At 45.1% G+C, this 17,525-nt stretch overlaps 1 protein-coding gene across 1 annotated transcript in view; it reads left to right on the top strand.

Moving 5' to 3' along the window:
* The first annotated feature begins 5,352 nt into the window (after nucleotides 1-5,352).
* FOXO1 (forkhead box O1) overlaps nucleotides 5,353-17,525 on the top strand; it is a 92,666-nt gene continuing 80,493 nt past the window's right edge. The window contains exon 1 of the mRNA XM_082859550.1: nucleotides 5,353-6,111. Within this exon, the coding sequence (XP_082715676.1) occupies nucleotides 5,458-6,111 (654 nt within the window). The 5' untranslated portion in view covers nucleotides 5,353-5,457. The remainder of the gene's footprint in view (nucleotides 6,112-17,525) is intronic.

Here is a 17,525-nt window from a genome sequence, read left to right as displayed (position 1 = left end):
GTTAAGAGCTTTAATATGACATGAAACAGAAATAAAATAGTGAAAACACATTGTGTTTCAAGCATAAGTGCACAATTCAGATTTGTGATATTCAAAGAATTTGGGATTTCATGTGCCATCCATTAATTTTTATGGCAACTCTCAGTCCTTAATGTTAGAAAAAATTTTAATTGTAATGTGCAGGCTGTTTGGAGTTTGGGAGAGTAATTTTATTGTCTCAAAGTTAGTTAAAGACCTAGTGTTTAAAATAGGCTGAATTTCATTAAATAGTCTGAAAACCTCCAGTTAGAAAGGTAAAGTGAAAAGCAATGCTATACAAGAAAGAGTTTTGGCCTGAATGCTAGGAGGTCTGAATCCTGGCCCAGTTCTTCACTAACTGTGCGGCCTCGGGCAAATCACTTAACTTCTCATTGTCTGTTTTCTTACCTGTAAAAGGAGGGGTTTGTGTGAGACCTGTAACGATCACCTATAAATCCACCACCCAGATATAACCACTGCCAGAATTTTTTAGCCGACAGTGGTACCTCCAACCTTTTAAATATTGTATCCCCAGCATTGTCGCAATGCCATTATGTATGCTTGGTCCACTTTATTTCAAATGACTATATATGATTCTACCTTACAGGCATTTAACCATTCTCTATTGTTGGTCATTTAGATTATCTCCAAATATATTTTTAGTATTGTTGTAGGGACCCACAGGTAGTCTCTCATTAACACTTAAAGCAAAGGAATAGAGTTTATCGAAGCTAACACACATCTTCATAGCACAATAGAAAATGTTGGATCTCTGGTTTATGATTTGCCCGATGCTTCTCTCCAGTTACAGATTAGTAAGCATCATCTTTATTTGTGATAGACAAATAATCTGACATATCCCATGTCTTTTGTCCATTTGGAGCAAGATCCTCCCAATTCCAAAGCCTGGTGGCCAGAGCTCATACTCCCAACACCTACGGATGTTCATTTATTCAGCTTTTCTACCTCATCTTATTATTTGTCTTCAAAATGGTGACTATGATAATACGTCAATTCTTTTCTGACTTAGCATTCCTTGTATCTATCAAATACTTTTTTGTGTGTAATTCCTTCAAAGAAATATTGTCAGTATGCATTCCTGATTATTTAAAGAGTGACATAGTCTTTTTTTTTTTTTGAGTGACATAGTCTTAATTCTGACATCAAATATCATATAAAGGAAAATAAACTATTTATGACCTCAAGGAATTGGCCATCAAAACAATGTACTCTGAAAAAGAAAAAAGAAAAAAGAAAAACCAGTGTACCGTGTGATGCCTGGCACCTGGCCTGTACATAGGAGGTGCTCTACAAGTATTTGCTGAATGAATGACAAAATCCGAAGGAAATTACCCCTCGAGAAAAATAAATGGCTACTTCTGATATTGCTATAACTACCACTTAATAGGCCAGGTTTCAGGACACTGGTTTAAGAAGCTGAAGCTGTGTTGTTTCATATCATTATCTTCTATGGGCAAATTGAAGAAAGCCTGTTTTAAGTTGATAGCAATACCTCCTAATGATTTAGACAAAATATTGGAAATGGGCAGTTCTGGGGAAGGGAAGGTGAAGTATGAAGTTAAGTGCTGTGACTGAAGAATAAGCATCCAGGCTTTTTTACTCATTAACTTGGACTTAAATTACCTATTTTTTGATAAGAATTTAAACCAGAGATCAGTGTGTTGGTGGTGAGGGGTAAATATAGAAATTTCTACCTTGGAATTGATCAAAGGGAACCATCCCTCAGTCTTCCTGTCAAGGATGATGTAATAATTACCCTGAAAAGAGGCAGAGGAAAGAATACCACATTGGTTTGTGAGATGGGCTTTGTGAGGATAAACTTCCTTTTTCATTTTAATTGTGCTTACCTGACATGAAACATTTTTCTTCCCAATTTGGCCACATGAACCGATGATAATGACTCACACTTACTTACTAATCAGTGAGAATCATTAGAAAAACCCTTCTAAGCAAACAGCTACCACAAAAAAAATACTGAAGGAGAAAAGAAATAAACCTTTTTCTCTTAAGCAGAACTAGTGCCAACCTAAATCCTTTGCCATCCTTCAAAGAAAACATTTACATTTTTTGACTAAAAAAACCCCAAACCACTTCTTTTGTAATCTTTTTTATTATCTTACTATCACTATCATTTTTTTGTGTGTCTGCTTTTAAAAAATCTTTTAAATCAAAACTTCCAGCTCAGTGGAGTTAATCTAAGTAAAATTACTAAAATCTGTGGGATTGGCTGGAGAGAAATACACCACAGTTTTATCGTGGTTATCGCATATTGGGATTACAGGGTATTTATAATTTTCTATCTGTGTGTTGAGAAGATTATGGATGGGAAAGCAAGAAATTGAAGCTCTAGTTCTAACAGCACCACTGTTATTTGTGTGAACTCGGGCAAATCGGTTAGCTTCTCTGTGCCTCGTTTTCCTTACCTATAAATTAAAGGGACCACCAGGATGATCTCCAGGTTTACTTTCAACTTTATCATTCTCTAGGTCTAGCTGAAAAGAAAGTTCAGCTTGATACAACCCTTAGGGAGGGCAATTCGGCAGTGTCTCAAAATTACAAATGCATTTAACTGCTGACCCAGTGATCTCTTTTCTGGAAATTCCTCCTATAGACATACTTGCACATATGCAAAATGAGTTATATAAGGTTATTCACTACAGAAGAAGGGTTTGTGACCACTGAAGAGTAGAAACAAGCCAAATGTCCACCAGCTTGTATGAGTAGATTGATACATACCAAGGTATTTTAGGCAGCTATAAGAACCTTTAAATATACATTTTTAATTTTTTGGAACCACGTGTCAGGGACATTGGTGCTTGTAGGTACTCTGGGCCTGCTTCAAGTCAAATTTTTAAAAAAGACCAAACAAAAGCAAATATGTCACTTACAGAAACAATTAGGCAGGATAGCTCAGAAGATTTCAAGGATCTGGGGAGAAAGTTTGTAAGAAAACCCTCTTAACCAAATACTTTCCTCCAACTGAGGCCCTGAAAAACCGGAATTGAAATGAAGGCAAGGCCAAATTTGCCAGCTGGCTTCCTTTGCCAAGAATGACCCACTAGGGCACCGCCTATTCGAAGGGTGCGGCCGTTCGAACGGGGGCTGCCCCTGCAGAGTGCAGTGGCAAAGGTTGAGGGAAGCAGTAGTTCTACATTACGGCCTTCCTTTCAGCTCGTCTGGGTTACTGAGGTCCCCTAGCGGCGGGCCGACGAGGCCCGAACAGTCCAAATTTGATAGTAAACGCAGAGACCGCAAAACGAGGGTGGGAACCAACCCTAGCTTCCATCTATCAGGCTCACAACCTCCACCCACCCCCCTTATCACTGGGAAGCTGTTGTGATAAGCGGATTATGAAGAAATAGGAGTTTGGACGAGTGAGAATGTCAAGGAGGAATAAATCTTTCAGTCTTTTCAAACTTTTGTAAACGAGGCCTCATTTTCTTTAGATGCCACTTTTTCAACTGAAGAACCACCTGTCAGAAACAGGGATTTTTTTTTTTTTTTTTTGGAATTGGGAGCTGTCATTTTGGACAAGATATTTAAAACCCTACGGTCAATCTTCTATCTTAAGTGATCCCATCCCTCTGAAAGGAAATGCCTTCCATATTCCTCCTAAAAAAAAAAAATGCAAAAGAAAACAAAACTTGACGACTGTTTCTTCTGCTCCCTGAGACACAAGGGCCATTGTCTTCCTACCTTTTGCCCCACTGATCTCGGCAGGACGTCCTGGACCTGGAGCCCAGATGGGGAAAGGTGGGGTGGGTTGATGGACGCACGGGGCAAGCGGCCTAAAGGAACATCTGGGAGTGGGGCAGGGCTGCACCCCAAGGCTTTGGTCCTCTCCCTTTTTCCATTTTCACTTCTCAACACCTCAGCACTTCCATTCTAAATAGCAAAGAAATGGCAAGCAAACAGTTAAACTTAATTAGGGTAAGTAATAAAGTGACAAGGCTCTCACTAAATGCTCTCCTCTGACCCCTTCCCCGTCGCCCCGGACTGACTCAGTGGAGGGTCTGAGATTCCCGCCCAAGGGAAGAGGGCACGAGGATGCGGATGCCTTTGGGCCCGAGGGTGCGTGTGAGGTAGGACCATCTTCGGCCCACGCCGAGCTCCCTTCCCTCATTTCTAGTTAAGTCAAGAATGTAGTGAACCCGGCTGGTGGCTGCTGGGCTGGACAACTGGACCCCGTCTACATCCAACCGCAGAGGCTCAGCCCGCGGGTGCGGACAGGTGGGTTCTCGGCGCGGAAGCTGCAGCGACTGCGTCGTCCGCGCGGACTTGACCGTCAGAGCCCCTGCCCCGGGGGGCGTGTGCGGCTCGCGCCGGGGCCGGAGGACTCGACACGTCGCAGGGAAAACAAAACAAAACAAAACAAAAACAAAACCCACCGACTTCCCCACGTTTCTCTGCAAAGAAATCGTGGGCAGAGTCGAGAGGGGGCGATTGAGCAGAATGCAGCGAGGCCGCCTCCGCCCGCCCGCCCACCCAGCGCCCCCGGAGCGCTGAGCGTCCCCGGCCCCCGCCCGGCCCGGGTTTGGGCCCCGAGCGGAGGTCGAGGCGAAGCGAGCGACTCGTTCCACTCGGGCTTCCCGAGTACTCTCTGCTCCTCAGTAGTAAACAAAGTGTCGCCGTCGCCTCCACGTTGGTTTTCCTCCTAGCAATCAAAACACTGGGAGGGCGAGAGACTCACAGAAACACTCGAGAATTACCAGAAAATAATAACAGAGAGCTTAAAAAAAAGAGTGAGAGAGCGAGAGTGTGTGTGCGTGTGTGTGTGGGAGAGAAAAACACCCCACTACCCCCCACCAACCCACTGCGGCCTCCCGGTGGAAAACCGGGCCCCGCCCAGGCCGGCGTCCACTGGCTGCCTGGGCGGAGCCGCCGCGCGCTCATTGGCCTCTCGGGCTGTCAGTCAGGGGCGGGCCGGCGCGCGCGCCGCCGCGGGCGGGGGACGGCGGCAGATCCAGTAAGTCGGGCGGCAGCGTAGTTGCTGCAGCTGCCGCCGTCGCCGCCACATTCAACAGGCAGCAGCGCCACGGTCGCGCAGCCCGGGAGAGTGAACGGTCCGCGGCGTCCGTCCGTCCTTCGTTCCACGGGCCGTGTCAGCAGGAGCGCGACGCCGGCGCTGCCGGGGCCTGGTGACTCTGGCCTGCCGTCCCGTCCGTGCAGCGGACCCGGAGGAGCCTAGATGTTGATGGACCTGTGAAGTTAAGTTCTGGGCTCGCGCTTCCACTCTGCCGCCGCGCCTTCCTCCCGGTTTCCGTCCGCTCGTGGCACCGACATCAACCCCCCCCCGCCCCCCGCGCCCGGCCCCGGCAAATCTCGGACCGGCTCTTCTCGCTCTCTCTCCTCGGCCCCCGGTGCTGCACTCTCTCACTTCTTGGCAGTCCCGCGGCTGGGGGAGGGGCCGGGGTCACCATGGCCGAAGCGCCCCAGGTGGTGGAGATCGACCCGGACTTCGAGCCGCTGCCCCGGCCGCGCTCGTGCACCTGGCCGCTACCCAGGCCGGAGTTTAGCCAGTCCAACTCGGCCACCTCCAGCCCGGCGCCGTCGGGCGGCGCGGCCGCGAACCCCGACGCCGCCGCGGGCCTGCCCTCGGCCTCGGCGTCGGCTGTCAGCGCCGACTTCATGAGCAACCTGAGCCTGCTGGAGGAGAGCGGGGACTTCCAGCAGGCGCCCGGCTCCGTGGCGGCAGCCGCGGCGGCGGCCGCGGTGGCGGCGGCGGCGGCCGCAGCTGCCGCCACCGGGGGGCTGTGCGGGGACTTCCAGGGCCCGGAGGCGGGCTGCCTGCACCCGGCGCCGCCGCAGCCCCCGCCGCCCGGGCCGCTGTCGCAGCACCCGCCCGTGCCTCCCGCCGCCGCCGCCGCCGGGCCGCTAGCGGGGCAGCCGCGCAAGAGCAGCTCGTCCCGCCGCAACGCGTGGGGCAACCTGTCCTACGCCGACCTCATCACTAAGGCCATCGAGAGCTCGGCCGAGAAGCGGCTCACGCTGTCGCAGATCTACGAGTGGATGGTCAAGAGCGTTCCCTACTTCAAGGATAAGGGCGACAGCAACAGCTCGGCTGGCTGGAAGGTGAGTGGCCTCGGGGCTAACGGCCGGAGCGGGAGGGGGGCTCGGGCAGCCTGCCTGCCTCCTCCTGAGGTCGCGGTGGGGCAGATGAGGGGGCGGCTGGGCAAGTTTGCTTGGCCTGAAAGTGCAGAGCACGCGGGCAGCGCGTGAAGGGAGCGGGCGAGAAGCGGCAGGGGTGGGTTGTGGGCTTGACCCGGACTCGTCGGGGGACCGGAATAAGTGTCTCTGCGCGCGCTCTAGTGAGAGTTGGAGCGGGACGGGGAATGGGCTCGTTGAGACCTAAGGGAGTGAAAAAAGTACGCCAAGAAGTGGACCTCCGAGCGGGCAGAAAAGTTCGCCAGTGGAAGGAAAGGGGGGTTCACTGGGAGCTGCTCCGCCACGGCCCGCGCGGACTCGTGCAGCTGCTGCTTTTCTTCCAGGACCTCGGGGGTGAGGGCGGCTCCCCTCCGCCCCCGCGGCGCGCGTCCTCCTAGCCCCGGGACGCCCCGCGGAGCCGTTTCCGCCGCTCTGGGCTGGGGAGAGCGTGGCGAGGGGCCTCAGAGCCCCGCCGCCAGGGGACCGGGCTGCAGGTGGAGGGGACAGGCAGGGCGCGAGCCGGGAGGCCCGTCGGGGATGGCCACGCAGATTTTGGAGGCCGGTGTGCATTTTGTTTTGTTTCGATTTTATTCGAAGTGGCCTCGAGTGCGGGGGGCCGGGAGCGCCCATCCCGAGGTAGCGCCTCCGACACGTGCGAAGGGGCGGCCACCGCCTGCGGAGCGCCGGCGCCCGGCCGCGCGGGGCGAGCTAAAGTTCAAGTGTGACCCTCGGCGGGGGCGGGAGCTGGCGACGGCGAGGGAGGGGCCGCGGGCGCAGGAAGCGAGTGCCTTTAAAGGGCCAGCGCGCCCTGGCCTTGCGTGCCTCCGGGCCCGGCCTCGGCGCCGCGCGGCCAGCTCTTATCTGCGCCGGGAGGTACCCCCAAACTTGGCCTCGCCCAAGGTTCAAGGCCTTTAATTAGGCGAGGAGAGGCTCCCCCGGATGACCAGGGCCGGGGGCGTGTATAATCTCTTGCTTTGCCACCTCGGTGCCTTCGAGCACGGAGCTACGGATCCGAGGGGCAAGGCGGGGGGCTTTGACACTAGTGTTTTGGGGGAGTTGGAGTGGAGGTTCGAATCTAGGGAACCGTAGGGAACTTCTGCCTGCATGGAGGCCTGTAGAGGAGGTGCCTCGCACTTTTTGCCTTTCTGAGAGAGACAGGCAGACAGACCCGAGGAGAGACTCTGTGTGGGCAGGCACGTCCCTACCCCGAGGTGGAGAAGGCCCTGGGACCCTCGGGAGGTCAGACTCGGGGCTGGCGGTGCGGAGGCTTACCGGCCGTGCGTTCGCCCTGCGGCTGCCAGAAGCTGCCAGTTTCTCACTGTCACAGGTGGAAGGATCGATGCGAAGGTTCTCTAGTTGAGCTAAACTCCTTCCTTACCCCTCATCCGGACTGTACAGCATAATACAGATTTTCCTTTGCTAAGCACTTGTTACACCAAGGTGGTTTTACATACACTGTTATCTTTGTGGTTAATGTGTGTAAAAAAGGTTAAGTTAATCACATCGTATTAAAGTTCCTGGAGAAGGAGTCAGGATCTTATTTTTTCCAAAGCGTATTTTAGAGTAAAGGCATCACTTATAACCTCATTACTAGGCATTACGTGCAATTTTACCAAGTGCTTCAAAAAGGTAAGGTGCCTCTTTACTTTAAGCTAGGTATATATTCTTTTAAGTCAGAAAATAGGGGTTGCCTGCCAAATCCAATTTTACTTTAACATTTGAATTTAAGTATTTGACTGACTTGTTTATTTATCAGTCCTACTTGAGCTGTTACAAAGCATTTGCTGTTAAAAAAGCCATTTTTTTTTGTTGTTGTTGGGCATTCAAGGTACAGTATGTACTTACACCTTTTCTCATGTCCTTGGGAATGGATACAGCCTGCTTCAGCTTGCTGGAGTGGCGTTCTTTAAAGATAGGGAAAGGCAGAGTTTGGGGATTATTTTTAGTTTTGCCTCTCAAATGGCCTTAAGTCAAGGTATTCTTAAACTATTGTAGGACTATAACTTAAACGTTGAAGCTTTAGTGCTTTTTATAAAAACAGATTCTAAGGCCAAATCACCCCCCCCGGCCATTTTTATTAGGTTCTTTACTTGTTCTAATTTTTTCCCCAAATGCAATTGTAAGTTTTTAAAAAAAATTTACTGGTCAGAGCTAGAAGATCTATTAAATGTTAGTGAGAATTGTCTGTCCAGAATTGGAGGCCAGGTAGCAGCTCCCAGTGGAAACCTAGTGGAGCTTTGGGAGAGAGCAGGCTGCCATTCTCAAGTGAGGAAATATTTCAGGTGCAATCAGAGTCAGTTGGTGGAAGTCAGATTACAGCAAGCACATTTTCACTTTGAGTAAAAGGGTATTTTAAGAAGAAAAGAAACAACCTGAAGTGTTTCTAACTCACAGCTAGTCTTCTGGTTGGAGTTTTCATAAAAATGAGTTACTTGTTAAAACTAAGTTTCACTCTCAGATCTGAAAAACTTGCTTGTTTTAAACATTCATAAAAAGGAGAAATTTTACTATGACTTTTAGCTTAAAAAAATTCAGTTCTAAAATGCAAATCGACCAAAACTTAACTGTTTGAGGACTGAGGAGAGGCTGCTTTGGAACTAAATTATTTCCTGTGATTTACTACAGGGAATTAGACTGAATCTTTAAGTAAATATAGTTTCTTGTGCTTTACTTCCTGGGGCCTGCCTGAGAATTTGAAAGTCATTTGCATGGGACAAAATGGTTGGAAAGCTGTTGAAAAGTTCAAAACCTTTTAGTTCCTTCAACACTGGTAGTATTTGTGGGGTATGCATTTTGTATTTGTAGGAATGGTATGTTAAATCTGCTTTGCAGTTGGTTAGAACTGTCATAAGGTTACACACAAAGTGGAAGTTGAGACTTTTGGAAATCCCGGGATCTTTTAAACCATGTACAGTATTTATACATAGTGAAACTTCATTTCCGTGACCTGTTATTTTTTTCCCCCCCTATATAGAAAGCTTTCTAGAGCTTGGGAAGTAATATTGTGAGCTCTGGCTCTGTGTTTTGTTTTTTTAATAGTTGTTTTGAGTTGACTTTTGTGTTTTGCTTTGAAATTATTTGGAACACAATGTAGATTAAAAGAATGCTTCAACAGTAGAACTTAACACTTGTTAAAACTTTAAATTGTTTTATTATGAGATATCACAGATATTCTTTATTTTGGAATAAGGTTTCTTTAATTTTGTCTGTGAACTGAGAGTGCATTTCCTCGTATTTAAAAATTCATATCTATTCTATTATTAGGGTTTGCAACCTGCAGGTGAGTAATTTAGCCACAGAGGTTCCACGGCAGGGATGATGGCTGCTTTCTTGCTGCACTGTCACGTTTGACAGAATCCTGGTGAGGATTACTGAAATCACCTTACTTAAAGCCTTTCTTACAGTTGGGTGAAAATCTCAATATATGTATTTGGGGAAAGGAGCATGAGGAAAGAGAATTGGGAAAGGGCATAATACAGCGAAGTATGCTCTAAGGCTGAAAGTTATGTGGGACTGATGTGACCATGTCTCATGGCTGAGATATTTTGTTCAGAAATTCCCAAATAGTTGTCAAATATGAATACCTTAGTTGCTCCTCATAGGAACTTTATTTTGATTTTACTTTCGGTCTTGTGGCACATCCTTGGGGAGATGTGGCAGGAGGGGTGGCTTCTATTTTTGAATGATACTCAGCTTTGTTTTTCTTTTTTAAAGTGGCAGACATTTGAATACTGGAAAGAAGGCATTTTTAATTCTCATGTAAACTTCAAAAAAGGTTAAAGTTTGTTGAGGCACCCCCGTCCCCCCATTACTGAAAGGCGATCACGTTGGCGATGGACACAAATATCGCCAGCTATCATGAGCTGCACAGGGGTCTTCTAAGTGGATGTATGAAATGGAGAGGGAGGAGCGAATACTCAGTGGTTGGTTAGAATCCCTAATAGGGTGCCAACTTTTTGCTCGCCCTTGCGCTCTAACCTCTTCATCCAAGCTTCTAAACTGCAATTCTGTGTGACTTTCTAAGAGAACATCTGTCTGTATTGGCCTGGAATTTCTTTGGGAAGCCCTGACTATTTGCATTTTTCTGGAACGCTCTGCCCTTGGAAACTACCCAGTACCCTGGCATCATGGGAATTGACTCTGCCAGTTTTTTTTGTCTTCGTGTGCCATCACTTTGGGGCTTCCTGGAATCCTCTTAGCAAGGCAGTGTAAACCCCATGGTGATGCGAGAGAGCAAAGGAGTTTGCACTTGTGCTCTGCATGGAATGAGCAGAGTGGGTTCAGCCCTGCCTCTCTGCACCTCAGGACTTGCCTTGGCCTTCATAGTGACAAGTTGCAGAGACTTGCACCCGCCCCTTGGGTCAGATGACCACCTTTTCTTGGTGCACACAATATTCTGAAGTTGATGTAGTTGTTCCTCAGTTGTGAACCAGAGAAGACCAGATGAACTTGAAGGTGTTTATTTTGCTGTCTGAGGGGTAAAGGCTTGTATTCCAACGGATATGCTGTGTACGAATGTACAGTGTATACAGTGCACAGTAAGGTGTAGAAGGAGTCCCCCTTTTTGCTAATTCTTGATAAGGACCAACAACACTCAAGTCAGTGGCACAGAACTTCTTTGCAGAGTATTACTACTTTTTTTTTTATTGGGGTCTTCTATAGAACATAAGAAACATGCAAATGAATAATTGAACATTATTGATTTCATATGGTTCAACCTTTCAGGAGAACTTTGTTTTCACTGGCATCCCAGTTTACTCCACTCAGTCTGCCTATGGTTTATTGACTTGTGGATTAAGCAGTGCAAATAATGAATCTTGCCTTCCTTCCCCCTTCCCCCCTGGCTCTTTTATCCATCCTCATATAGCTTTGATATAACCAAAAAAAAAGAAAAGCAAGCTAGTTTTGATATTGGGCCACATAAAATTGAAAAGCTAGATCTGCAACCGTTTTTCAGTTTATTTAGTGAATTTTCACCTTAATGCATTACTTAAATAAGGACATAAATTCAACTTGTGTCCTTTTTTTCGGGCCATATTCCTTATAGAAAAGAAAAATGACAGAGCTGCGTGATGAGCTTCTGTAGCCCCCAAGTCTGGGTTTCTGATGATTGCCGAAGCTGCACTCTTTATGGTCTAAGTTCTTCCCTTTTCTCAGTTTTCTCTTGACCTCTCAGTAGAAATCCTTTATTACCTTGGGCTCAGTTACATTGTCCTGATCCTTGCCCGCATTCTGGCTTCTCCTCCAGTTGGTTCATTTTTCCTTCTATGCTCAATTGTAAGTACGCCTAGGACTAGGTGTAGACTTATTTTGATTCTTTCCTGGATAACTTACCCCTTTATTGTCCAAGTCTCCAGTTACCTTAAGGCTGTAGATGTCCCACTTTCACCTCCAATTCGACATGTCTAAACCCAAGCATACTATATTTCTTATTCCTCTCGGATGAGGTTCCCATCTTGAGTTCCCTGATTCGCTTAATGGTCTTTAGCCCTTTCCCCCATTTTCACTCCTGGATGTCCCCTTCAGCACTTTCTTCTCATGGTGTTAGTGTCCCCAAGTCTGTTAGCTCTTCTTTCTCAGGGTCTCTTGAGACTTTCACTTCCCAGCTTCTGACCACTCCCCGGGTTAACTCTTATATCAGGCCCCGTCCATCCTATCCCCAGGACTTGGAGCTTCCTGTGCGTCTACTGGAGTTTCCATAAATTTTGCTTGGTCTGCAAGGTTCAAGTCAGTTCCATCAACTTTCAACCTTGGCTTGTGTCTGAAGGCATTTTCGATTCTCTGAGTGAATGCCTGGTAACCGCTTAATTCCTGCTGCTGCGTATTTTATTCTTGCTGTACGCGGGCCTCTCACTGCCGTGGCCTCTCCCGTTGCGGAGCACAGGCTCCGGACGCGCAGGCTCAGCGGCCATGGGTCACGGGCCCAGCCGCTCTGCAGCATGTGGGATCTTCCCAGACCGGGGCATGAACCCGTGTCCCCTGCATCGGCAGGCGGACTCTCAACCACTGCGCCACCAGGGAAGCCCTGCGTATTTTAATTTAACTTTAACATCTGCATGTTTTTGGTAGCTCAGTTATGTTGTAAATACATGGGTGGAAAAAATTTTTTCTTGAGACATGGATCTTTTCTGTTTCAGCTTCCTCTGTGTTCAAGATGCTTACATTCTGACATCGGGAATATAGCCAATATTTTATAATAAGTATAAATGGAGTATAACCTTTAAAAATTGTGAATCACTGTATTGTATGCCTGTAGGTTATAACTTACATGATATTGTACATCAATTATACTTCAGTAAAAAAGATCACATTTTCTGTAATACTTGAGGATAATTTTATTAGTAGTATTACTAAAGAACAGTGATTATTTTCAGTCTATAGTCAAAGTATTTCTTTCCCATTTGTTGAATGATTATTGTGTATAAGTTGTATTAGATGCATTTGAATGATAGAAAAATGATTCAAGTGTGGATCCTGTAGGGAGATTAGATGTGACACATAATAACTATGATACATGGTAGCATGGTTAAGTGCCTTCGAGAAAAATGGAGTTCTGGGTTGGCCATTTAGGTGGGCCTTGAAAATGGGATGTTATTCTCCCAAGATTTCATTATAAAATATTTCAAACATTCAGCAGAGTTGGAAGAATTCTCCCCTGAACACCCATATACCTACCACTTAGTTTCTACTTCTGCCATTTTATTATACTTGCTTTATCATATATTTATCCATTGGCACATCCATCTTCCCATCAATCCCTCTTAGTTTTTAAAATTTATTTTTGGAATGATGGACTGGCATTCATAAAGGCATGAAAATTGGGGAAACAGTTTCTCTGAGTGATGGATGTATGCAACACACAGAGAAGGTTTGAAAAGTGTAGGAAGGAGAGTTTCTATTGTCAGACTGAACTTGGACTTTATATACATTATGAAAATAATATTGTGTTATAGACCAAGTTTTTCTATGAGACTGTATGTTTGTTTTTGTAATATAAGAAATTATGAAAATAGGATTATATTTTTAGTTTTTTAAATGCAATTTCTCAGAAACGTGTTCATGTGTAAATATAGAGCATGGAATGCAGTGTAAAGAAAATGTGCTGCATTTGATTTAAAACTGATATACAGAATTTGGTAATGCAGGGAACAGATTACGTAATTGACAGTGCGACATTGTCATAGTAGACATGTATAAAATGTTTAGATTTTTGCTTGGTTTGTTCTTTAAAATCAACTTTCACGCCAGGTGTCCTGGGGGCAGAGTGATTCAAACAAAGAAAGATCACTATTGATTGTAATTCTTACTGGTTTATTTTAAGTGAGATATCTTGAAGTTGAAGTTAGCAACCTTTAAATATACTTAGGGCAATTATGAGTGAAAGTTATATTGACTTGAAAAGATGCTTTACAATTTAAATGTCAGTTCTCATATTGTATTAGCTAAATATTAGCTATCCTTGATAGCTTTCTCATTGTATTATATCTTTACCCACTAACCCAAGTACAGGATGAAGAAGGTTATAATTATGAGATGTCTCAGCAGATCCAGAGGAGGTTAGATTTGGATAGGCTAAACCCCAAATTGATGCCAAGCAGATAGACATAACTGCATGTATTCAGAATGCTTGGAATGAGTCGGATTAGCTTTCGGTGAACTAAAAGGTTTAAACGATAAAAACTCTACTGTGGCACATCAAAAGGCAGAAATACAGATTTATTAAAACTTATTAGCCATTTTAGAAATGACAGGTGTTGAAGAAACGTAGGAAACTATTTTACTAGGGTAAGTAGTAGCAGGTAGCACTTTATTCAAAAGATACCCTGCTGTGGGGCGGGGGACAGTGAAGCAAAAATAGACTGCAAAACTCACCACTGTGAGGTTTTGTTAAATGAGCAAGTTACCTTCCACATGGATGAAACAGCTTTCAAAGCACGCCAGGCCATCACAGTTGCGTGGCTGCTAATGATGTCAGGGTAAACTAGTCAAACGCAGGTAGGAAACAATATGGAATTGGCCAATCTAATTTTTTCCCGCTATTAATGTTTGTAGATTGAGTGAGGGTCAAAATTGCAGGCTGTGTCTTTGGTCTTTTCATTCCATAAGTAGAGAGAGATGTGAAACATCTTCATTCTTCAACGTGAGCGGTTTTACCTCCCTCTGGGAGGAGAGTCAGAAGCAGTGTAGAGATCTGTGGGAGGATAGGTCATTTCTTCCAAGGTAGCCCCATTCCTGCTGACACTAAGTCATATGAGTTCTTTAACTCTTAGTGATCGTGGGTGGCACTGCCGTCTTTTGAGCAGAGAATGTCACCTCTGAAGCATGTGGCCCACTGTCCTGGGCTGTGCTTTTACCTGCAGCAAGCCCTGCGCCTCTTATTTACACCCCTGCTAGCCACATGCGTGGAAATCCCGAGGCTGCCACCTTTTTTGAGTGTGACTTGGTTCTGAAAATCTCTGTGTAGATCTTTGACCTGAAAAGAAAATCTTTTTCTGCCTTGATTAATTTTCCCCCTAGATGATATTTGTGTTAATTACAGTGTCGTTCTTTGTGTGGCTTAAGTTACAGAGCTGATCCTAATACTAAACTCCATGACCTTAACAGCTCTGGAGATGCTGTTTAAAAGCAAACAGCTGATTAAAAGCAAAACTGTAACGAGAGACAGGGTGGCAAGAGCCAGTGGCCTCTGTCCATTTGTTTTTCCTCTGTTTAAGTCAAACAGATATTTCTCAGTTGCCATTCCTCCCAAATCTAGAAAATGGGTCATGGTTTTGTGAATCTCTCCTTTTGTTATATTAGAGATTTGCTAAGAACCAGGGTTGAGAAAAAATGTTTTTCTGTTTACAGCCATGATCCCGAAGTTGTTACACAGCTGCCTTTGCATTGCTAGTGAGGGGCCTGGTTTGCTGAGTTAAAACTTTGAAAGTAGCTAAAGGAACCTGGCTTCAGGAAGGGGGAGGGGACCTCAGTGGTTGCGTTCTGTACCTGCAGTAAAAAAGCCTCAAAGAGCATGATTAGCCCCCTCAGTCTTATTAGGACTCAAGCCAAGAGAGAGGCCTAGTGAAGGAAGGAGGGAGAGGAGAACCAGTTTGGGTTTTGTGGGAAGGTCTGGAGGCACTTAGCGCCTTCTAGCACTGCCCCCCACCCCCAAATCAGTTTTTCTATTTTAGTTAGAAAATCAGTGCTTTTCCTCCACTAGTATCATGTCTCAGAAGCCCACCATGCAGGTGGCTTGAGGGAAGACCCATCTTGTCCGAGCTGAAAATGCCTGCACACAGAACTGGTGGCGGGGGCGGTATCTTTGCAGTGGTGTTTGAGGGTAAGAGTGAAAAGGGTCTGTCTGAAAAGAAATGCATTTGAATTTCAAGTCCAATTTGGAGAGATAAATTATGACTGAATTACATAATTCCTAGACTTGTAAATATTGTGTATCCTTCAAAGGTTGAAAACAAAATAACCATATAAATATCTGGATATGGTCTATATAAGTAAATATATCATACCTCAGACAGCTTGGTTGCTTGGAAGCTAGGTCAAAGGAAATGGTTTGCATATGGTTTAGCTAGAGGCTCTTATTTTGGCAGATTCTCGAGGCAGTGTATTTTACTGCACTCCTATTTTGACATGAATTTTTTCACTTGTTAAGTGTAGGGTTGCATCAAGATAGGTGCATTCGAGATGTTATAGCGTCTTTATTCTGTGATGCTTGATTTGCGGAATCATCAATTTGTCACACCAGTGAGTGTTCCTTGTCAAGTTTCAGCCCGCCAAACTGTGATTTGAATACTGGAGAAACCCAGCTACCTTAAGGCAGGCGTTACATCACCTGTCTGTTCTGCAGGGCCAGCTCTGAAGGGGTCGGAGGGGAGGTAGTTGCAGAGGGGAACTTGTTGAAGTTGTAAATATCAACGGAGGTTGTTTGTGTACCTGGTACCTCACTGGTTTGGTTGCATCTCTCTAAACTTGAATGGAAACGTTTTTTCTCTGGATGGGTAGATATGCATGCCATCATGAAATTTACATGCAATGAATGTGAAAGCTTCCTGTGGACCATCCTACTGAGAGACCTTTTTGTAATCTGTGTGACTGTATTGGTCTCTCTCCTTCAGCCTTTTGGAATTTAACTTTCTCTTTAGTGGCCCATTATGACATTTGCATACATTGAATGTGAAAAATTCCTCCTATACACTCACTCTTCCGTTACCTGTGTGCCCAGAGGGTTTCTTGACCCCTTTAGAATTCATGAAATAGAATTACTTATGCAGGGCCTGGATTTATATTTACTATATACATTTGCATTAACGTGCAGCCTTTCAGATTGTGATCTAACACTGATTTTAAACACAGTATTTGATGGCTTTACATTTTAGAAGAGGTCACCATAATGGTTTTTATTGCAGTTTTTATTATCTTCTGAAATACGTGGGATAATTAAAAAATTAATGCTAAAGAAATTTTTTTAGGGTTAAAAATTCCTATAATTAGGCATGTTTTGATGCGATTTACATCCTCTTTTTTGCTTCTGTAGTGGATACTTCCCCAGCTGTGACCACATTGCTTTGTAGCAGTCCTGTATTATTATATTCCAGTATTTCTGAGGTGCTTCCTTAAGGTGCTTTATATTTCTTGAAATGCCATTTTGACGCCTTTGATAATTATACTGAGAACATATTTTTAAAAAGCAGAAGTCACATTAAAATTTTGTAAGAATGATTGTCAAAAGCTTCAAGAATTACTCTCCCCACACTTCAGTGCTTAGGCGGGTCCTTGAGTTGGAGGGCTAGTGCCCCCCCCCCCCACCGCCGTCTGTCACCATCGTTTCAGAGATCCTTTCAGAGACTGCCCTTCTTCATGATCTTTTTAGCCTGAATTTCTCACTGTGCTAACTCAGAAGTAAATATTCTTAAAGTAATCTGTTCAGCCTGGTTGTTACAAGCCATTTAGTGAGTAGCTTGAATATTAAAGTTTGTGCCATTGCATTCCTTAGTGTGACTGCTTTATTTTGAGCTAAAGGGTGGGTAGAGAATAAAATGGAGAGAATATTGATACTGATACAACCCATATTTACGCTGAGTGTTTTTTCTCCACGAACAATGGGAGGGTGCATGTTTGAAGTCAATCAGTTTCAGAATTTACCTTTTGATTGCATGCCTTATAAATTGTATTTCTAAGAAAAAAATTAAAAATACTGATTATTGTGCTGTGTGCTCCCGTTGAATAATGTAAATGATCTTGGGTTATATCAAATGCTGAATGTATTCCTAGAAGGAATTCCTGCTTAAATTTCTTTTGTGATGAAATTATGGAGACATTTTAATCAAAGACAAGCTGTTGATGGCTAT

This window comes from Leucopleurus acutus (genome assembly GCF_964270905.1).
Source record: "Leucopleurus acutus genome assembly, chromosome: 18".
Lineage (NCBI taxonomy): Eukaryota > Metazoa > Chordata > Mammalia > Artiodactyla > Delphinidae > Leucopleurus > Leucopleurus acutus.
Note: the sequence above shows the minus strand (reverse complement) of the source record. Positions and strands in the feature narration are given on the sequence as shown.